Source organism: Seriola dumerili, unplaced genomic scaffold (assembly GCF_002260705.1).
Source record: "Seriola dumerili isolate Sdu_G_001 unplaced genomic scaffold, Sdu_1.0 BDQW01000003.1, whole genome shotgun sequence".
NCBI classification, from domain to species: domain Eukaryota; kingdom Metazoa; phylum Chordata; class Actinopteri; order Carangiformes; family Carangidae; genus Seriola; species Seriola dumerili.
Genome location: NW_019174258.1, coordinates 1,202,342 through 1,224,352, shown reverse-complemented (window position 1 = coordinate 1,224,352; position 22,011 = coordinate 1,202,342). Strand labels below are relative to the sequence as shown.

Sequence of the window (22,011 nt, the reverse complement as noted above, 5' to 3'; positions counted from 1 at the left end):
TTTCATATCATAAAAATATGAAATTTGTGTTGGCCATTCATGTCAAATAACAGGACAAATGTGAGTTTTGTGTAAATTGCTTGTGCCTCCCTTTTTAAGCTTTGGAAATCCATGAAAACAGGGATGTATAATGATAAACAAATGACAAGTCAAACTACCAAATATTTTATTCTGTACATTTACAATCACACAGACCACTCCAAAGAAGCATGAATTTATCCATATTGGTCTTGTCTCTTGTTCAGCCTGCAGCTCTGACAGTCCAGCAGCATCTCATTTAGTTATTCTGGCTTCTGTCTGTGAAGTATTTCCTGAGAGTGATGAATTATTGTCTGTTTCATTCTGTTTCTTTGTCATGCCCTCATTTTGCTGTCCTGAGTTCTTCGGCACCGGGTCAAAATAAGGCCTGTAGATATAAATACCACCAGCAACTCCGAGCAGTGTGGCAAAGGCCATCTGTGTGAAAGGTACTCTTCGTCGAAACATCACTTCTTTTAATAAGGAATCCCAATCTTGAGTCACAAGATAATCCTAAAAGAACAATACAGTGGTGTTATCCAAGACACTTTCAGTTATGATCCAAGTCTTTTTTGAACCATTTTGCAGGTTTGTTGAAAAGATAATCTCAATTCTTGAGCTGTAAGAGTTTTTTTTCTTTCTTTATACTCATGTTCTTACAAAAATTTAATTCAAAAGATACCTTTAATCCACAAAGTCTGGTGCCTTTTTACAGATCCTGCAAGAGTGAATTAACTACACAGTCACAGTGCTGAGCACACTGAAACATTACTGTTTCATTACAGCTGAAATTCACTCAGACACTCTCCATACCCATCAACAAGACTTTTCCATGTTCTAACACCCTCAAAGAAAGTGGTGCTTCTTTTCATCATGATTAGCCCAGATTTCTCAATGAACACCGTCTTAGACTCACTAAAATCCAAGGAGGCCATTAATTGTAAGTCGTTTTTCATGCAAAAATTCAAAAACTGCTCTTTTCAGCCTCTCAAATATGAAGATTTTCTGCTTTTCCCTGTTTTACATAATTGTAAACTGAATATCTTTGGATTTTGGACTGTTGGTCAGAAAATCAGGATAGATGTTAGGGACTCAGAGAAACTGGGGTTGGAAACTTTTCACCATTTTTCTGACATTTTACTGACTAAACAATAATAAGATTAATCAAGAAAAATCAATCAATAAGAACTCAATAGAATTATTAGTCTGGCAAAAGGGTGTGTTTTTATGCTCATATAAACTATGGTCCAATACAAAGGTGATCCATTCCCAAACGATTTCCACTGAGAATTAAATACAGTTAAATGAGTCTTATTTTGAAAAACCAGACCGGACATAAGAACAAAGCATCGATCACTAGCTTGACTGTTTCCTGACGGACCTGAATAAATCTTAAACATGACGAGGTTTAGAGACGATTCTCTGTAACATTCATAACTCACCGAGGAGGCGGTTTGTCCGACGTGTCCGTAATCACCACACACAGATAACCAAACCAGAGACAACCACACACAGGCAAACAGCATGACAAGCACATGACACTGAGGACACTTATGTACAGCAGCCCAATATTCTTCTTCTACTACCGTGAATTGGGAGGAACAGCAATCTGTAAGTCGCCACCTGCTGGAGTTAGCAGTAACATACCTTCTGCTTTTCTTTGATCCGGTGCCACATTAAAAACATTTATCTGAGCAACAGTAGTATAAACTGAGCTTAGATGTCTTTAAATTGAATTTAAATATTAAAATTTAATTTAGGGATTTTCACTGTTTTGATTAAAAAGTCACTGGTCAAGTCAAGTCTTGGAGAAAGTATTCAGATCATATCCTTAAGTAAAAGTAGTAATACCACAGAATAAAAGCACTCAATTACAAGTAACACCTCTGCATTGAATATTTTACTCAAGTTATTATTAAGTAATTAAGTAATCATCATTATTACTAATTATTAATAACTGTAAGTATTATTAACAGCAAAATGTACCAAACCACTTTGCCATCAGATTGCCCAAAATTTGTTAAATTTATGCATCAATCAGGGTTTACTCAATCACATTAACTAATTGAATTAGCTAAAGTTAAATTCACTCATTAAATTGAATTTATTGAACTTAAATCAAATTAAATATACTCAATTAAATTGTTGTTACATTATGTTATAGTATATTAATTCTTGAGCTATGACCAAAAACATGTTTCGTGATGTTGCAGTTGCCTTGACCTTTGACTGTTGATCAGTTCATCCTTGAGACCAAGTGGACGTTTGTGTCAAATTTGAAGACATTACCTCAGGGCATTGCTGAGATATATCGCGCTCAGAGAATGGGACGCAGGGACAGACGAACAACCCGAAAACATAATAACTGCGGCCACAGATGGCGCCGGCTGTGCGGCATGTTTGCAGAGTCGAGCTTTTACTTTGAAGTTAGGAAACAGCGTTCCCCCGGAAGTAAGTTTGACTGCGGAAGCGCAACAAAAACCGGAGCCCAGTCCGGCGTGTTTATATGAATTCATTGTTGTGTAGTTGAAGATAAGTTTAATACTGTTGGTTAGATACACAGAAAAACCACAGGTACTTCACCGGCAGCAGCTGACCAGCAGCAGATACCTTATATTAATTCCGCCTGTTTAAAATGGACTTTGTGACTTCCTGGAGTTCACTTAGTCTCTGAACTCACCTGTCTTGACTCCCGACAGGTGAGCTATGTAGGTAGTGGATTATTCACACAGGCCTATAGACAAAATGTCCTGATGGAGAACTTCCGACAACGTCTGAGGTTTGGGAACAAAGTCGAGAATGTGAAACTGAGGAAAAGAAAATCCCAGCTTTACTCAGAGGAAGATGAATGTCCCCTGAACAACGGTGAGACTTTTATTGTGACATGTTACACACACTGAGTACTTTTACTCAGTACGATTTGGAGCTACTCCGCACCACCTGTTGTGAAGTTTTTACTACACTACACTTATTGACCACTATAGTCGCATTTACCTTAAATCAGGATTTTATACACAAAACATACCGTACTGTGTGATGGGCTAAAAATATGATACGCTGTCTTAAAACAAACTCCCAAGCGGTATGTGAATCTGAATCTTCATATAATTTGACGATACTAATAGTGGTTATTATATTTATCATATCATGATGCTGTGGTCCTTAGGTTTCTCTTCTCTTAATTCCTGAGATTTGGTAAGGTGTGCTTTTTTGTTTTTGTTTATTTTGCTTTAAGAAACAAAGAATACTATGGTTAAAAAAAAACAAAAAAACAGGTAATTTACCAAAATCATACACAATGTTGTGTCTTAACTATGTACATTAATATATCTCACTCACAGAGGTAATTTTTCTGCATAATAAATACTTTCATACTTACTAATAATACTTCTGTACCATAACTTAAATAGGATTTTGAATCCAAGAGTTGTAAGACTGCAAGAAAAGTAAGATCTGAGTACTTCTTCTACCAGCGGTTCATTAAACTAAAATGAAGTGATTTTTCTTGAACCCTACAGGCGAGCTGAGAGCCAGAGTTGTTGTGTTTTCTGTGGTGTTCAGACTGATCAACTGCTTCCTGGTTCAGACCAGCTTTGTCCCTGATGAGTACTGGCAGTCTCTGGAGGTTTCCCATCGTATGGTCTTCAAATATCCTTTTGGGGAAAAGCACAAAAAATGCATTAAAAAAGCCCTTGTTGCAACCAAGTTCCCTTCAAACACAGTCCACAAAGCAACTGTAGATGGCAACTTTATTGTTTGTTGCTCAGACACAGAAACCTACTCCTAAATCCCTGACCCTCTCTTTATGTCCATTATTTTGATTACTTAGTTGGCTCATGTGGAAAACAAGATTGTTTTTGCTGCATTCAGTGAGGAGTTTTCTGTTGCAGTATTTTCTTTCTAGGCACAGTTACATGATTTGTTGTTTTGGTCACCTACTCTGCGTAATGGGCTTTTATTTCTAACTAAGCATCCGACAATGGAGAAATGCTGTAAATCATTTAGCAACTTATATTGTCTTTTTGAAGCTGAAACCATCAGCTTAGCATTGTTATTATTATTTTGTGCTGTTATAACCTTAACAGTCTGACTTATGGTTATCTGACCTGGGAATGGAAGGAAGGACTAAGAGGATTCTCCTATCCACTCTTCTTTGCATTCATTTACAAGATATTATACTTTATAAAACTTGACTCAGTCCACCTCCTGGTAAGTTAACATATCTCACTATTCAGACAACTTTTTTTTTTCTTCATGTCTCTTACAAAATGAATTTCATGCTGTCAAAATGTTTCACTGAACTTGCTCCTGCTGGTTCTGCAGAAATGGCTTCCACGAATAACTCAAGCTCTCCTGGCTGCATTTGCCGATGTAAAATTCTTCTTCCTCATCCGAACGCTGGAAAGTCGTGATGTTGCAAAATGGACGGTGATTTGTTTTAAAGATTTATTTTAACACTGTTTCAGTCCTCTGCTCGCCCACAATAGACTTCTCATTTTAACATTTAACTTCTTGTTTTGACATGTAGTTTTTCTGCCATCTGTGCTCATGGTTTACGTGGTTCTGCTGCACCAGGACTCTGACCAACAGCATGGAGACCACCATCACCTGTCTGGCTCTTTTTTACTTTCCCCTGTCTGGGTCCAAAACACACAGCAGGTCTCTGCTCGTTAAGACCTTTAATTTCTCATTTTTATTTACCCTAATATTCAAAATATATTTTATATTATATTATACTTACAGACACAACGTTGGTGTTTTTTTTTTTTTCTTTTCCCCCCAGCAAAAAATATTTGATCCTAGTTGCCTTGGCTGTCATTGTTCGTCCAACAGCTCTGATTGTCTGGTTTCCTCTGCTGATGTACCATTTCTGGCAGGAAGATGACAAACTGAGGCTCATCACTCGTAACTGCATTCCTATAGGGTTTGTACTTTTAATCTCATATCCACTTAAACTGTACTTTTGCTTTTTTTTTTCTGCACTGCATAATCCTTTTTTCCTATTTCCAGGGCTTTGGCTGTTGTGATTTCAACAGTGATTGACTGTCTATTCTATGAAAAGGTAAAACATGTAAAACACACCCAGTAACTGCTGCTTACATGCAGTCATACTGTATGTAACAGTTGCTCTCTCTGTTTTCTAGTGGACCATGGTGCAGTTCAATTTTCTGAAGTTTAACATTTTTCACGGCGTGGCTGATTTCTACGGCTCTCACCCCTGGCACTGGTACTTCACCCAGGGTTTTGCTGTCGTCATCGGTCCTCATCTTCCCTTCTTTCTTCATGGATGCAGCCTCGCCTTCAAAAGATACAAAATCCTGTTGGCAGCAGTTGTTTGGACCATCCTGGTTTACAGGTAAAACATTTGTGTTCACATCCACGGGCCTGAATTTATCAAATTACACTTAAGAATGCTCTTAGGTATAGAGCGCGTTCGCCACCGATCCCTGGGTTGGCGGTTCCATCCCCGGCCCTGGTTGCGTCAGGAAAAGCATCTGGCGTAAAACCTATGCCAAATCTAATATGTGGATGATGATCTGCTGTAGCTACTCCTCACATGAGCATGTCCTCATGCAAATGTATTCTTTTGTAGTTTTGTTTATTTGTGTGAAATATTTAATTACTGCAGCGGCAACAAACGCCTGAAATAACAATCTAACTGGGACATTCATGGCGTAAAATCCTATCAAATGCATGTTTCCAGATAACAGCTGCAAATACTATCCTATTCTGAATTATTCACACTGCTTCAGAAAAGAAATATTTTAATATTTCTCAGAAGTAGCTTTTATTTTCTTAGGTTTTGAGTAGGAGTAAAAGTGAAGGATTTCTAACTTCATGACACAGTGTATTTAAAAGTGCCCTCCTCAGTTTTTTGCCTTTGTTGGGTCATTGCTGTCTTTCTTTACCGTCACCTCCCAGTCAGAGGGGTGGTGTGAAACCATTGGCAGGAGTGTGCGATGTGTGTGATGTGTGCACAAGAACAAACAAAACTAGGACCTACTCATGAAAATATTTCTCAATAACACTGTTAGTGGTCAAAAACTACATAGGGTGCCTTCAAGGCTAAAATTTAGTTTTGAGCAGTTTGATGAACATGGGTCTTGATTATTCATGATGTTTTATACTGAGCAGACAAACTTGATATATTCTATTTCTTTGTTTCAGTTTACTCCCTCACAAGGAGTTCAGATTCATCTATCCTGTGCTGCCCTTCTGTATGGTCTTCTGTGGTAAGTTCCTGATTTCACATTCAAATGTATTAAAAAAAAAACACAAAACAGATATGTCTTTTAATCACATTTCAATTATTTGTTGTCTAATATCCACCACAGGAATATCTTTGGCTAATCTAAAAACGTGGCGTCGAGCTGCAGCGTTCTTCTTGTTCATGACCAACCTGGTTCTAGCTCTATACACCGGCCTGATCCACCAGCGAGGCACTCTGGACGTCATGGGCCACCTCCAGACACTTTGTGATGCCAGCAGCAGCAGCCAGACGCCTCCACAGCCAGACGTCCTCTTCCTCATGCCCTGCCACTCTACACCCTACTACAGGTACACACCCCTCCACAGCTGTGGGACAGTCTGCAGGTGACGAGCTGCATGATGGGATCTGATTGATAATCTGCTGCATACAGCAGCTGATGATGTGCTCTTCTTGTAGCCACATCCACTGCCCGATGAAGATGAAGTTTCTTGAGTGTCCTCCAGATCTCGGAGAGGAAGGTTACGTTGATGAGGCTGAGAGATTCTATGACGACCCTCTTCACTGGCTCCAGACTTCATTTCCATACAAGTCCTCTCTGCCCACACACCTGGTTTTGTTTGATGTTTTGGAAAAGGTAAGATATTCACAAATGATACTCCTGCATGTATTTGTACAAATGGTTAATTTCACAGTTGCCTAAACAAACTGTGTTGTTTTTTGTTGTAGGAAATCTCTGTGTTTTTGCAAGGGAATAACTTTGTGAAGACAGCAAAGATGTTTCACACTCACTTTCCTGAGGGAAGAGTTGGAGGAAGCATCTTTATTTATGAAAGGCACTGACAAACACTGGAACAATGGCAATTTTCTTTCCATTTATGAATGTCATGATGTGATACTGAAATAAATATTTTAAAACTCAGATGTCATTTTGAAGTATCACTTCTCAAACGTGCTTTTTTTTTTTTTTTCAATTATTCACAACAAAATCTGGTGTGAAATTGTTTTTCCAGCCTTTTTCTCATCTCATGTTAAAGTAAAACAAAACTTCCAGGTCCAGTTGAAACAAGCTTGAGGTGGAATGTTAGAAAACAGCATTTTAAAAGCAAGATACAGCCACATCACATAGACCTGTCTTTGTAGCAGCAAATTAAAACAACTATATGGCTGTACATGGAAACATCCTTAATGTGGCGTCTTTTTTTTGTTTTTGTTTTTTTTTCTCCATTTTTTTGTTTAGCTTTGGGTTCACAAGTAACATTTTCCGCTAAATATTTCTAAACAAAAGTGCTGTGGTTGCAGATGAGAATCAGTGGTGCTTCAGCAGGAAGTCCTAAAAATTAAGTGGTTAACATTTGTCAAATGTTAAATGAACACGAATCTCTCATGTTACAAAATAGATAAGCCACATGTTTCACTCAAACCTAATGATGATTACTTCACTAAACACAAAACAGCTTGAGGACGTTCAGTAGCATTAAAAAGTTAATATTGTGCAAACTTACAAAAAAGAGCTTTTGCATCTAAATACAACCAAAAATAGAATGTGCAACTATAATATTAAACCTGGTGCGATATTTTCAGTATTTGGGATCAAACGGCATCGGACCCAGTTCTATTTTGACATCAGCCATGTGTCTGTCTGTGTTTCTTCCTGATCTGCTCCACTTGCGTTCACTGTGTGGTCGAGATCTGGCTCTCTGCTGCTTGCGTTGATGCTTTGAGCGTGAGTCCTCCTTTGAGTTGGTGTCGGGTCTCTCAAACGGCCCGCTGTGTGATTCAAACACAAAACATGAACGAAATTTACAGAATTGGTGCGAAACGGGGGGGGGGGGCATGTGTCAGCATGTGTCAGCATGTTTTTGGTTTAATAGTGATTCATGAAGAACCATTTTCAAAATCTGAGAGAAGTTAGAGGTTGTTCAGAGGTCTGCTCATAGTAAGTAACTTTTAAAAGCATCTTTTGACAGCAAAGAAGTTCAGAAGGATCAAAATAAAACCAATTAAACTGAAGACAATGATTTACACAACACTTTGCAAATACAGTTTACAGCACTGATGAAGTTGGAATATCTCAACTTCAGCTACCAGCCAATAAATAAATAAATAAATATGTAAATTGGATTTCATAGCAGTTGCTGTACAACCTGGTAAAACTGGCACTGTATGTAAAATTAGGATGAAGGTTTTTTTTTTGGTCTGCTGATAAACAGTGTTTGTCAGATTCAATGTACTCACAAGCCAAAATGTTTGCAAATGTCACATTTAGCTGACCTGCTGAGCACTGACTAAAAGACTCTAGTTATGCTGTAATAAATGAAATGAATAAACTGGAAGTGTGTCAGTGTAACAGTCAGTTTTCCCCACTCTTTTAGGGGAAATTATGGGCCTTGGGAAAAAAAAGGGTTCCTGTTCTCTCAGTTCCTCAGTTAATGTGGAAAGGTCTTAAGAATAAAGCTTAGCTGGAAACTTTCAACTTAGACTAGTTGCAAGATAAGCTACTCTGCGAAAACGGCCACTTACCTTGGGCCATAGCTTTTTGTGTAAGTCTCTCCAAAGAAGTGCCTGTAGACGTAGTCATCAAGATCTCCAAACACATCATCGTCGAGCCCGTGATACTCGTGCATATCTGCCAGATAGTCCTCCACCCCGCTGACAAAGTCTGTGAACAGCATCTGGTCGTGGATGAACACCCCATTGTGGAAGAAGCTGTTGATGAAAATCTCCAGCTCTTTCCAGTGGTGGAAGTGATCGACCTCCTGGTGCAGGTAGCTCTGCAGCAGCTGGTAAAATTCATCTGCTCTGATCGGCTCCATGGCTTTGTTGAAGAGACTCATAGACTCCTGGTAGGCGCAGTCAAAAACGCCAGAGCACCCTTTGAAGTTGGCTTTGTGGCTGTTTTGACCTCTATCTTCATGGACTTTATACCCTGATTTTCGAGTGTTGTGGAAGGACTCTTTTGGATTCTTCTCATCACATCTCTTCTTATAAAAGCCTCTGGCCTTATTGATGAAAGTTGAAGCCGAGTCCTTGAAGTGTCGAAAGGTTGATTTGACAGAATCTGAAAACTTCCTCAGGTTCTCCTTCACAGCCTCTTTTGCTTTCTTAATCTGCTCTTTGTGGTGGTGGACGAACTCCTTGGTGGAGTTTTTCACGGCATCAAATGTCTCCTTCACTTTCCCTGCCATGCCCGCTTTCGGTTTTTTCACTTTGGACTCTGTGTCTCCTTTGGCTCTTTCTTCTTTGGTTTCCACATACAGCCTCTCCCACAGGTCAGAGCGCTGCTGTTCGAAGCTCAGTCGCTTCTCCAGCTCCATCAGACGTGACTGTAGCTCTTCTGCCTCTGAACCGGCCTCCTTTCCAGCTCCAGGGATGCGACTTCTCAGACGAGTCAGCTCTCTCCTCATCTCATCTGTGGACCTCCTCTCCTTGTCAAGCTTCTTCCTCAGTGTCTGTGCTTCAGCCATTAAGTCTTCCCTCTGGGTGTGGAAGTTTCTGATCAGCTGCTTCTCCTCCTCCAGCTGCTCTTTCAGCCTGTGGTTTTCTGACAGTAGTGAGTCAGCTCCAGCTCCCTTCGCCTCCAGTTCTCTAATCTTAGAGCGCAGGTTTCTCAGCTCCTCCTGTAAAGTGGACAGAGACTTTTCTTCGCGTTCCAGCGATCTTTTCAGCTGCTGGTTTTCAGCCGTCAGCCTCTGTTGCTGAGCCGCGATGTTAGTCCTCTCCTCAGCTTTCTGTTTCAGCAACATTTCTAGGTCATCCCTCTGGGCCTTAATGGGAAAAGGACAGAGCAAAAGAGAAAGTTATGGCTTTTAAAGTGGTGTTTACAAGTGTCATGATGATCACAAAGTTCACTTCAATCATTCAGTTTTGACTTGTTCTTCCTAACATTTCCTTCCTGTAACATACGCATTTATTTCACATTTGTGTTTAAGCAGTGCACGGACTACCAAGTTACCTGAATGTGCGCCTGGTTGACGTTGATCTCCTGGTTCTCTTTCTTTATCTTTTCAATCACCTCTGTGAGCAGTGAAATAACTTTTTGCTCATCCAAGTCTTTCAGGGCAAAGTCTCCCCTCTGAGCCTGAGAGAGAAAACAGGAAAAAAAAAAGTTCTAGTTCTTTGTGTTGACTCAACTCGAGGTAGATTTTAAGGCTTTGCTGTGCCAATGGATTTAACTGTATTTAAAGATTTTTCTAAATACTTTGTCCCGCACATAGTGAACAAGCTCTAATAATTATCTTGCTAATTAATGTAATCTAATACAACAAAACAAATTACAGCCTCAAGAATGAACAGAGTTGAAACAACCTCTCTGACACAGTATTAACAATTAAATATTACACATAAACACTACGACTTATTAATTTATTATTAGGACTGTTGTACTGGGTTGCATTGGAATATGAACTGTTTCTTCGTCACTCAGTGTTTTTCTGATATAAATAACATTTAAGAATAAAATAAACATGAATTAAATAAATAAAATATAAGTATTTATGCATGAAAGAAGCGACAGAAGTCAAAAGCATTGTACAGAATTAGTTAATGATTATTGTTATGTACGTTCTGTTTAGATGAGTTTATTATTACTTGAGTCCTGATCTGTGCCGTCACTGACCTGTTTTGTAAAATGTTCATCTCGAAGCAGATCCCTCACACTATCAAGCTCATTCACTCTGATTTTCTCCACATTCTTCTGTCTTTCTTGAATCTGGACTGTGCCTGTAAGTGAGATTTGTAACACATATTATTAACATATTGAATATTTATTTACACACAACATTAGAAAGCATTGATGGGGCAAATCCACATGTGAGGAGGGAGCAGTCTGCAGTGGTCTATAAAGTCAGAAACACAGTAAGGAGGAACAAACCTACATATAAAACCTACAAACTGTTAAAAGCTCTTGTAAACACTGTAGTTCCCACCACAGATAAGGACCACTGAGATATCTCTTATACCTGGTCTTACAACCAAACTAAAAAGAAATTTCTAATGTTGCAATGGGAGACTGATTGATGGACAATCAGTGCAACACTTCTACAAATCTGGGTCAATTATCTCTCGTAGGAAGCCAAGCACATCACATCTGAAAGACAGAAGTTGGACCGAGCCAAAGACAGATAGAAATTTTGTGATCTTTCACAGATGGTGAAGGTGCCACACTGGAAAGTTAAAAGTAAGAATATTTTCTACATGAACAGTAACGTCGGTAACATCCTCCTTCTTCTTACCATAGAAGTGACCAAAGCCCATGCTGATGGCTATGATGAGGGCGAGCAGGATACACTTGTTGAGTATACTGCTGCCCTGGCCTTGCATTCGCACATGCAGAGCCGCAGCAGGTCTAACTTCAGCCTGCTCCTCCTGCTGCGTCTCCTCTTCCACCTCCTCTTCCTCTTCACTTGGACCAGATTCCAGTGCCTCTTCTTCCTCAGGGTCTGTCACAATGCTCGTGGTGTTCTTCCTCACCCGCCGTCTTCGTATGACGGTGCTGGCGCCTTGTCCCGCCTCGTCCTCACTGCTGCTCGAGTTTGTCACTGCTGGCTGCTGCACTGGGAAAACTAAAGCAAAATACACAAAGTTATGGTTGCAGTGATTATATGATGGAATTAAATTTGAAATTAATTTTTAAAAAGTGGTGCATACAAAAATATCAGGCTCAGAAAGCAGTGATGTTAATCATGCAGATGAAAAATATTACTAAGATGAATTGATTCAGTAAATGCTGAACAATATCATTGCAAATTCTTGATCTATTTTTGTGTTCATGAAATCTTTCTGAATGCATGAAATGAATAGTTCAACATTTTGGGAAAATGGCCTATTTGCTTTGTTGCTGAGAGTTAGAGGAGAAGATGAATACCACTCAGCCAAGTAATAACCTGGCACATGACCCCTGTAGCACTGCAATGATATTTTCACACTTTGTTTTTCTTGTGCGAAAGCTTCGACACCGGTGCTTCATTCAGTTAGAAAGTTTTGCAGCTAAACTATCTCATAGGCAGATTAGTGGGATAAGAAGAGAAGAGAATGACTGACAAATCTGTCGATGTACACTAGAAAGACAATTATGTAATATTTAGTAATATAAATAAGTAAATAAAAGTAACCGGCAAACTTTATGAATATGTATCTACAATCACATCACACTGAGACTGTTGTTACAGAATGTTACATAAATATCAACCATGAAGTTAAAACACACGGACACTCTGCTTAAACTATGTCAGTAAGGTACATTAATATTTTGTGTCAGTGAATTGGACAATGTATTCATTATCTAACTGTAACATACTGCACAACAGCATCTACACTTATTGCAGCACTTTAAGAAGTATTGCACATTTAATAAAAACATGCACAAATGAGATTGGAATAATTAAAAGCAGTGAGGTGTTGTAGTGGTTTGGTCTTGAAGGGCTGCTATAACTTTTGCAAACCACCAGATATCACTGTGTTTGCTGTATTTGAAGCCCCAAAACTTCAAGTCTTTTATTGGCACAAATAGGCAGAAAGCTGCAAAGCTTCATCAGGCTTTATCCCCCCATCACTACCACACTGACACGTGAGTGGTATTAGTCTTGTAATTTAAACTTCATCAACAAGAAAACAAGTAAGCCTATTTCCCAAAGTGTCAAATTATTCCTTTAAGCACAATACAGCTAAAACAAAATTTAGAAATATTATTTAAAAAAAATGATTTAAAATGAAGACACATGAGCACTCCTGAATCCTCTCGATTTACTGGACAATTTAATCGCTGCTGGTAATCTTAGTTCTCCAAAAAGAGAAAACGTAAACTTAAAAAAAGAAATTAGCGCCTTAAACCTGCTCGTCTGACTTTGAGTCTAAGACAACAAGGCTACTGGGAGTTCACAATTAAGTAATGTTGTATATAATTTTGTAAATTAATTACACTTAATTTCTTTGTCTGCCAGACCTACAAAGACACACACATGCACACCGGTGGAGAAACTACACACATTTTTCTTTTTTGTGGTTGAACATGCCTTTAAAGAAGCACAGCTGGCTCACATCGTTAAACAGCATGTGTTCTCGTGAGCATCAGGATTAGTTCTGTGCACTGCTGAGCAAGCTGAGCACCATATTAGATTCACTCCAGTTTCAAATCAGGCCACCTGCAAAAGAGCGGCCTCCAGTGAGCTGGCTCCTCAGATGGTAGCCTAAGTTCACCAAACTCTGAGGAAGCTTCCAGTGACTCATCATCAAACCTGCTTTGGTGACGTAGAAAACAGGGCAGAGACACATTTTGTGTTGATGTGTCAAATTTATCTGTGTTGACTGTTTGGCTGTGAGTGGAAATAAAATCAGATTGCTAAAGAAAACATGAGGATAGGTGAGTGTGTCGTACCAGTCTCTGCAGCAGTGAAGGCGTACTGGCTGCTGCAGGACGTGCCGAGGTAAAACTCCTCATTGGCTGCTGCCTCCTCTTCCACGTCTGCGTGATCGTCCTCCTTCAAGTCTCCCAGAGTCACGATGTCAGAGTGATCGCTGAAGGACAACAGAGAGACATGCCCTTTCCCCTCAGCACTGTCTCCTGCCTGCAGGGGATATGTTCGAGATGTTTGGCACAGAGAGCGGCAACAAAGTGGCTTTGGATTATTTAAAAAAACACCCTGTGGGTTATTTTTAGGTCTTCTCACCTCAGAGACATACAGTGTCTCATCTACGGTTTGTTCTCCCAGTGTGTCGTCAAGGGAATCAGCACCTCTCTCTTCAACACATCCAGCTGAAATACAATCAGTATGAATTATGATAAATGTGTAAGTTATGGCTACTGTGATCGCAAGGTCACAAATATTAAATCACGCAGGGAAAATCAATAGTGAGAAGTATTTTCACTATTAATTTTTCAGTTGTTACTTTCTTGATTAATTTTCAGAAAATATTGCAAAAAAAAAAAAATCATAACTTCTCTGACAAATTTCATGTGTGAGCAAATAATCAGATTTGACAAACTATTCTTAACAAACTGTCTTAAATTAATCACTATCAAGGCATTTACAGATTATTATTTTAAATATTTAAATCTTATTACAGATTTTATTCCAATTTATAACTGACTAACTGTTTCAGCTTTAATCAGAATTTACTATTTGTTTTCAGAATAAATGTTAAGGTGAACAGCACAACAAAAACAACAGAAGGAAAAATGTAAATGCAGAGCAAGTCATGAGAAACAGGTCAAAATAAAAAAAATAAATAAACATCCTTAAAAAAGGCAAGTTGATAAAATATTTCAGCTGAATTACATTTCAATTTAGTCATTCTCACTCGTCAATTCCCTATTTTCTCGTCTATGCAGAAATGCATGCACCAAAAAACTTGTTTTATTCTTATAATATCACACTAAAACATAATTAACAATTAATATAACGAATAAATCCATGACCCAGGTAAAAAAATGAGTATGATGATTTTTACCACCAGATGCAGAGGCCTGTGTGTCATGCAGCTCTGCCTCTTCCACTGGAGGGCGCTCTAACAGCTCGGCTCCATATTCCACTGCAGCCTCCAATCCCAGCGTTTCGATATCTGAACCCTGTAAACACAGAAAGCAAACACTGAAACTGGGTATGTTGGGGGAATTACGTCTTTCTCTGGTCAAATTAGCAACTACTGCCTCATTTGATAAATGTCGATGATTAAGAATATACAGTATTCAGCAAAATATATGAGCAGAATACTATGAGAGATGATTAGTAACTGAATAACTGAGGGAATATACATTAAGTAGCTAAAAGTTTTTTTTGTCCCGCTAACAAGGTAAAACAGCAAAAAAAATATAAGCAAAACTAGTGTTTAATTTCACAACCCCAGCTATCAGTTTTGTCTCTTTTCAGCATCACAAAGGTCTGTTAATGCACTTATAAGAAAACAGACTCCCTTCCTAATTTTCCTTTTCTGTTCTTTTTGTTTTTTACATTTTGCATTGTTTTAAACCCTCCCCCTCTTGCTGTTACCTTAAATATGTCAAGAACTATACAACAACAGTAATAATCAAATGGAAAAAGCCATGATGAAGAATAAAGAAAAAGGATTCATACCTCATTACTAATAATGGTCCAGCCACAGGATGACTCTGCATCACTTGACGTCTCTGACATTTCTGGCAGCTGTCAGCAATAAACGCTAAAACAGGGATCTAGAGGAAATGAAAAAGTTAAATACTATAAACACTACAATATGAGGTGGTGAAAAATATATGTCAATATGTCTCATGCTTAAAAGTTTACACGTTATCGGTGTGACAAATCATCAGTTTAAGCTGCTCAACATTAGTTTATTATTGTAAATAAGCAAGTTATTAAATTTAGTAATCAAGTTAAATTTCCAAGTGTTTCCACAGCTAAAAAAAACGCATGATCTAATAAAAACCAAGCTGTGTCCATATAAACAGATACGGTTTCAGCACTTGTTTGGACTTCCTCAAATACACATAGATGTAATTATATAGTCCATAGTTCGTCCTTGTAATATCTTGTAAGCAATGTAGCAAAACAATGACCAGGGGCTTTTTAGAAATGTTGGATTTTATAAGGCTCTTGGATTAATATGATGAAGTACCTGGTGCTGCCAGGTATTTCATTTAGTGGAGTAGCCAAAAATACAGATTTTGCAGAAGCTTTACTAGCTATATCACTTTCTATACACGTCAAACACCCCTACTGGAAACAAATAATCCCACTGACATCTGCATCAGGTGAATACCAATAGACTTGACCCCAAGCAGCCTGTATGTGTTCACACACCTGTTTTGTTTCTTTTACCTGGAAGGTCCTGCAAACAACGTATGGTTTGTTTTTGATGCGAAAGTACATAAATACAGCAGACCCAGTCACATCTGCTTTCTTTATGGACAAATACACCGATTTAATTCATTGTAACACTTTAGCACCGCTGTTATGGAGGGACATGCTGTTTCATTCACCACCTATGCATGGTGCTCTGTCCAGTTTTGTAATTCTTTCAACCTTCATTAAACAAACAAACAAACAAACAAAAAAAACAAACAAGAGGTGTGACAGCGTCCTCTAGCGGCGACAGAGCACAGTAACAGCTCACAGAAGATGCCAGCTGCTGCGGCCTGGCTGAAAACAGCCAACATTTGCTTCAACAACAGAGATTTCAGCAGCTGAGGACTGTGGCTGACACCAGTCGTCTCTCAACATTAAGTAACGACACGCAGCGGTTATTTTTCAGATAGTTAACTAACTTAACAGGCTTGGCTATTAACGTCACCTCTCTGAGCATCGTCGGGGCATATATTAAAGCCTTATCGACAGCGTCCACTGTCTTTAACGACCATTTCACAGCACTAGTTTAAAAAAAAGCAAGAGAAATGATTTTACCCACCGGTGTTTTGTGCCCGACAAGAGGCAGCTGTTTGTAAGCAGCTCCAGAGTTGTTGCAGTATGCCCGATCCCAGGTTATCCGTTAACAACACTTCAAACCCGACTGTAGCTGGGAAATATAGTCTTACTAGTGGTACATTTGGACACGCAGTGCAACTTCAGCCACCTATTTCAACTACATTTCCCATGGACCAACACGGTGGCGAAACAGGCCCTGCGAAGGTGGAGCAAATCGTGTGGGAACAAATCTTGTGGTTACGAAAAAAAACGTAAACACGGAAACGTGACAACGGGGACCGCCCGAGGAATTAAGGAGGGCGAGAAGACAGCAAAACAAACTCATTAATGTGTTTTGCACAGTGTTGTAGCACTAGCGGGGGTTTTAAAAGGCCCGTGGCTGATGCTGAAAAGTTTAAGTGTCCGTCTGAGAACACGTGGTGGTCATTGTTTTGGTCTGTGAGCCCGCCGGTCCATGTCAACACACTGTTGGCCTGATTAATAAACACTGTTCAGCTGCTATGTTGCTCGACCGGTAGGTAGGGTTCAGTCATCTAACTATAGATGCACAGCTTGAACAGTGACATATATAATAAGTCACTATTCAAGCTACTGTCAGGCTCAATGTGCTCTATCAGTTTGTTTAAGATTGACCCGTGAGACACCTGTAAGGAAGTTATAAGTTTGTATAATTTACAGAATCAAAAAAAAAAAAAAACCCTAGGGAAATTGATGTAAATAATATGTGAATTATGTAAATGATGTGTGTGCAAGAAAACCTAAAATTATCTCAGAAGTTGAAGTGATCTGCAGAAAGAGTGGGTGAAATTTCCAAAGTCAAGAACATAAAAACTCACTAATACTGATACTGATTTAGAGTGACCAAACTTTGAATACAACTGTACATGTTTTTGTTATGTATCCTTCATGCATTTGCATCAATTTTACACACACACACACACACACACACACACACACACACACACACACACACACACACACACACACACACACACACATATATGGTATATACAATTTAACAATATTAGCCTCACGTGTACTTTGCACTTGATTATTGCACTGTATATATGATATTTTGCATATTTATTGTAAGATAATTATTATGGTTCAGTAATCTTGTGATCTGCTATTACACCAGTAGAGATCAGTGTTGTCAACATTATCTCTGTTTTTATGGTAAATATACTGTAAATATGACATATGACAATATGAATATGAGTTATTACGGACATTTCTTAGTATTCTGTGAACTGTTACAGATCAATGATATATAATAGCATTGAGCACCTTTACTTTTGATACTTTCAGTACATTTTCCTGATTACATGTACGTGCTTTTACATGACTTTTATTTGTAATGGGGCATTTTACATTGTGGTGTTTAATTTACACCTTCCAGTGTCCCAGTCTGAATCCTGAAACTCCAGTTTATTGTATAACTGAGTGAGGGTGCAGGCCAGCGCCTCTTTGGCACACAGGAGTGATCACCTGAACACAAAGTGCTCTTTTTGAAGGGGAAGTTATATTGTGATCATCAGTGTTATTAGTTTTTAGATCGTATGTATCAATATTGTGTTTTTATTTTTAAAGAATTTTTAATAAACATTTAATTACAAGCCTGGTGCTGCAGCGTTGGCCACCGCATTCACGTAGAAGAGGTTGTTTTTTTTACTTTTTCTGGTTAAATAAAAGTTATCTATTTTGGAGAAATGATGAACAGGTATCACAATTTTAACTCTAATCACACCAACTTATATATATAAACATATACTGAAGGAATTAAAAAAGTTAAAGGATAGTTAAAGAATAAAGAATAGACTCTTTGCAGTTAGATTAAGATAAAGCGATAATTAAAGTAACAAAATAAAGTTCCATTTGCATTTTAACCAGCACAAGAGCTTAACATGTCTTGTAAAAACAACAGCAGACTAGGACTTTTTTTTATTTTTATTTTTTTATTTTTTGCACTTTATTATTTAAACTGAGAATCAGATTTTTTTCATAATTAACTACTGTCTAAAATCTATCTAAACATTTTTTGGCAAAAACCAACTTGCAAGTAATTTTGCAGACAAAGACAAACTTACAAAATATAACAAAACATTAACAGAAATAATCAAAAAACAACATAATTACAAAAAGGTACATTCAATTTTCAAGAGTTGACACCTGCTTTCTCTTTGAGGAGGAGCAGCTGCGGGTCCCCCTGAGTTTGACTGTAAATGACCCGCAGCGCTCCACCGCACATTATTTAAACACAACATTACTGCAAAAGGGACACTAAAGAGCGGATCTGTTCATTCGCAGACCAGACTCCGTGTTTTATCCCTTTAAATTCACATGCTTGGACAGGAACATAATTCCAACATAACACCATTCATGAGATGAAAGGCAGCAGGACAACATCCTGGGTCCTCTCTGTGTACTTGTTACATCTTGACCTCAGTCTCACAGACAAGAACGACCCAAGTGAATTGCATCTGCACCTATCACCAGAATATGAAAAAATAAAAACCTGAGGTAGCACTTATGTACCTGTACGAGCTACAAAAAGGCCCAAATCAGAATCTGTATGACTCAAGTAGTCGTGGGTGTAATTATCACGACATGGTGTTTTGGGTTCAGAAAATAAGAATGAGTGCTGCTTTCAGATTCTGGATTGAGGCCTTGACGCTCTACTAATACAGATAATATGAATACATTATAGGGTTCAAGTTAAAATGGAAATGTCTATCCTTTTCAGGATAAACACAACTCCACTGTATCAAAAATCCATTTTTATCTTGAAAGACAAATAAAAAAGACAAAAACTTGATTTTGTGTAAATAAATGGTGATTAAGAAACAAAGAGTAACGTTTTCATTCTGCTTTCTTGTAGTACAACACATTATACAGTTGTAAAACGAGTAAGAGAAACACTGAAAATGACAACATCTCACACAAAGATAGGATGCTTTAAAACAGATCTCTTGCCAATATGCAACGGTGACCTTTAAGAAAATTCTTTGGTTTATATTGTTTGCTTTTCAAAAAGAAAGTTAAACTGATTGTTTCACTTTTCATCCCAAATATTTCCCATGATTGAATCCTCTGTAGAATCCTCTGATTAAAAACACAGCAATGTGAAAACATTTGTACATCCACTGACCTTTCTGAAATCTCTCTTATGCCATAAAATCATTCAAAACTGCAACAACTTCCATCTGTGAGATCTTAAAAAGATATATTTTTCAAAATAAAGACATTAAATAATATGAATGAATAACAGAATCACATTCTTAATAGATTTCTTGTTTAAAATATAGTTTGTGTAGGTTTCTAATCAGGAAATCTCTCAAATACAAACTTCTAAATTATTTTGTTAATTATTTTTCACTCATTCGCTAGGCAAAAAGTCAGTGGGTGCACTTTTACACAAGGCTGCACTGTCGCAACACAGACTACTAATCAATATAATATACTGTATTTAACTCTTATTATTTTCACCTACAATGTACAGACGTCTGTGTGCAGCAGTTTTCGAGGAACTCTGCAACAGGATAATTTGGTTTGTGTGCATAAGACTGATTATTAATTGTCACTCCGTTGTCATTAAGTGCCTGTGAATCCTGCGGGCACTTCCTCAGAGTTTGAACCCACAACTCTCTACACTCCTTTTGTCGTGGGTCAAGGCCACTAATGTGCAAGGCTTTGTTTGAGGAGCAGCGCCTCAACTGATCTCCAAGGCCACGCTTAATCTTTGGTCTAATGTGTCTCGATTATTTCACATTCCTCAGTAACCTTCTGCCAGAGATTAGTTGAGAGGCTAAAATAAGGTAGCAAACAACTCTTTGGGTAATAGCGTCACAGTCACCGCTGCACATTGGCTGATAATACAAAACTACTTGGCAGACAAGTGCTAATCTTTATCTACTCTACAGCAAAGCAACATAACTATTTGGAGCAAAAGTAACTACAATGTGTACTCAGTAGTACATATCTTCTAACAAAAATATAGATTTTTTTTGTGGTGTTCATTAAATTCTTCACTTTCATCTCTGATTAAAAACACTTCCATTGCTTTTACTGCAATCATTCTTCATGTGTTGCATCCTCATGTGGAGCTTCTCCCTCAGAGAGATTAGGCTTTGGTTTCAGCATCTGAGGGATGCTTTCCACATTAAGGCCAATTATAAAGCTTTTCTATACCGACATGCCACTGCAAGCACTTCTGGTGTGAATCTTTACACGAACAAAAAGGAAGAAGTCAACAAACAAAAGGGTCTGTTGTAAAAACAGACATTGTAGGACCTGAGGAGAAACTACAGAAGGGGTGTCCATCTGTGAGGAGGGCAGCACAAACATCTGAGCTACTGGCACACAATGTCAGAGATACATTCATAGCATATTCTAGTGGGCAATTACACACTACAACAGTTTAGTACTGAGAAGATACCCTGTCAGTTCACCATGTAACACTACATGACTTTTCAAATGTACTAAACCTTGTTCCCTGAGTTTAGGAAAACAATAAGACAATAAAATAAATTCTTAAATGAGGTAGTATAAAACAGGATTAGCAAGGGCAGCTGCGCACTGACTTAAAAAAGCAAAAGTAGACATTCATTATTTCTTTCATACCATTACTCAATAATGGACAAAATGAACAAAACATAATATTAATACTGACTCAGTACCTCAGCAACATCTGAGGAGATAAATAGATGTGTTTTACATCCTTCAGTCCACACAACAGGTGGAGCAAGAGGAGAAAGCTGCAGCGCCCTCACCATCCAGTAAATCAGAACAAAGCAAGAGAAAAAGACAAAATGGGATGACAATCAGGAAAAAAAGTCATCAGGAAGTATAAAATGTAATGCAACTGAAGCAGCATATCACATAACGTAGGTATAAGTAGTTAAATATACAGTGGAAAGTTTACTCAGAGGTAAACCGAGGTAGATAATCAGCGAAAAGGACTCACTTTTCCCTTTCGCTCCAGTGATAAACTCTCTTAAATAATGTCAGAAATGTCACTTTTTTCACATTCTTGACTATCTTTTTTAAACATTCATGGTGGGTGAGATTTTTCTTTTAAAAAACATACACAAATTAAGAGAAAAAAAAAAACAATTAAAAGAAAAAGAAAGAAGTAAAAGAAATCAAATGACCTTCCCTGCCAACATTTGTAGGTTGGAAGAAAAGAGGACAAATGTTAAAAAAAAGTCACTGTCTTTGATTCTTTACACCTCTCTCTCATGCTTACAGTACTCTCACACTGACATTCAGGCCTGTGGTATACTGGCATCAGATCTGTCCTTAGCTCGGCTTATTGAGTTAGTCCTTATCTCCCCTTCTCCGTCATGTTTTCTTGCTTGTCACCTCTACTTCTTCTTTCTCTTGGTGGCG

General features: G+C 38.2%; 3 protein-coding genes across 6 annotated transcripts; 1 reads left to right on the top strand and 2 right to left on the bottom strand.

The window, feature by feature from the left end:
- Nucleotides 1-157: 157 nt before the first annotated feature.
- On the bottom strand, nt 158-1,535 carry pigbos1 (PIGB opposite strand 1). The gene is made up of 2 exons (XM_022745517.1): nt 1,461-1,535; nt 158-531 (listed from the first exon to the last, which is right to left on the bottom strand). Exon 2 carries the CDS (start codon nt 484-486, stop codon nt 274-276), a length of 213 nt encoding a protein of 70 aa, XP_022601238.1. The 5' UTR covers nt 487-531; nt 1,461-1,535; the 3' UTR covers nt 158-273.
- A 954-nt stretch (nt 1,536-2,489) lies between these two features.
- pigb (phosphatidylinositol glycan anchor biosynthesis class B) lies at nt 2,490-7,148 on the top strand. Its single transcript, XM_022743107.1, has 12 exons — nt 2,490-2,883; nt 3,537-3,666; nt 4,110-4,227; nt 4,342-4,446; nt 4,547-4,677; nt 4,802-4,942; nt 5,029-5,080; nt 5,163-5,374; nt 6,187-6,251; nt 6,354-6,576; nt 6,686-6,863; nt 6,956-7,148. The coding sequence occupies exons 1-12, from the start codon at nt 2,772-2,774 to the stop codon at nt 7,067-7,069; spliced, it is 1,581 nt and encodes a 526-aa protein (XP_022598828.1). The 5' UTR covers nt 2,490-2,771; the 3' UTR covers nt 7,070-7,148.
- A 34-nt stretch (nt 7,149-7,182) lies between these two features.
- On the bottom strand, nt 7,183-16,679 carry ccpg1 (cell cycle progression 1). Of its 4 annotated transcripts, none has more exons than XM_022743069.1 (11): nt 16,607-16,679; nt 15,298-15,395; nt 14,675-14,792; nt 13,894-13,979; nt 13,602-13,791; nt 13,369-13,464; nt 11,461-11,790; nt 10,845-10,948; nt 10,182-10,307; nt 8,750-9,993; nt 7,183-7,996 (listed from the first exon to the last, which is right to left on the bottom strand). In XM_022743069.1, the coding sequence occupies exons 2-11, from the start codon at nt 15,355-15,357 to the stop codon at nt 7,807-7,809; spliced, it is 2,544 nt and encodes an 847-aa protein (XP_022598790.1). In that variant the 5' UTR covers nt 15,358-15,395; nt 16,607-16,679; the 3' UTR covers nt 7,183-7,806. The 4 variants fall into 4 exon arrangements, with proteins under 4 accessions (XP_022598790.1, XP_022598798.1, XP_022598806.1 ...); XM_022743077.1 differs by having other exon boundaries at nt 13,369-13,461; XM_022743085.1 differs by having other exon boundaries at nt 14,678-14,792.
- Nucleotides 16,680-22,011: the final 5,332 nt, after the last annotated feature.

What these genes read in the sequence shown, in the direction of transcription:
- ccpg1 (XM_022743069.1), bottom strand. Translation starts at nt 15,357, where the DNA reads ATGTCAGAGACGTCAAGTGATGCAGAGTCATCCTGTGGCTGGACCATT. An exon ending in ACAGGCCTCTGCATCTGGTG is followed by an intron (nt 13,980 to 14,674) that starts GTAAAAATCATC and finishes ATTGTATTTCAG; the next exon opens with CTGGATGTGTTGAAGAGAGA. An exon ending in CTTCACTGCTGCAGAGACTG is followed by an intron (nt 13,465 to 13,601) that starts GTACGACACACT and finishes ACGTCACCAAAG; the next exon opens with CAGGTTTGATGATGAGTCAC.
- pigb (XM_022743107.1), top strand. Translation starts at nt 2,772, where the DNA reads ATGGAGAACTTCCGACAACGTCTGAGGTTTGGGAACAAAGTCGAGAAT. An exon ending in GTGATGTTGCAAAATGGACG is followed by an intron (nt 4,447 to 4,546) that starts GTGATTTGTTTT and finishes TTTGACATGTAG; the next exon opens with TTTTTCTGCCATCTGTGCTC. An exon ending in CACTCTACACCCTACTACAG is followed by an intron (nt 6,577 to 6,685) that starts GTACACACCCCT and finishes CTCTTCTTGTAG; the next exon opens with CCACATCCACTGCCCGATGA.
- pigbos1 (XM_022745517.1), bottom strand. Translation starts at nt 486, where the DNA reads ATGTTTCGACGAAGAGTACCTTTCACACAGATGGCCTTTGCCACACTG.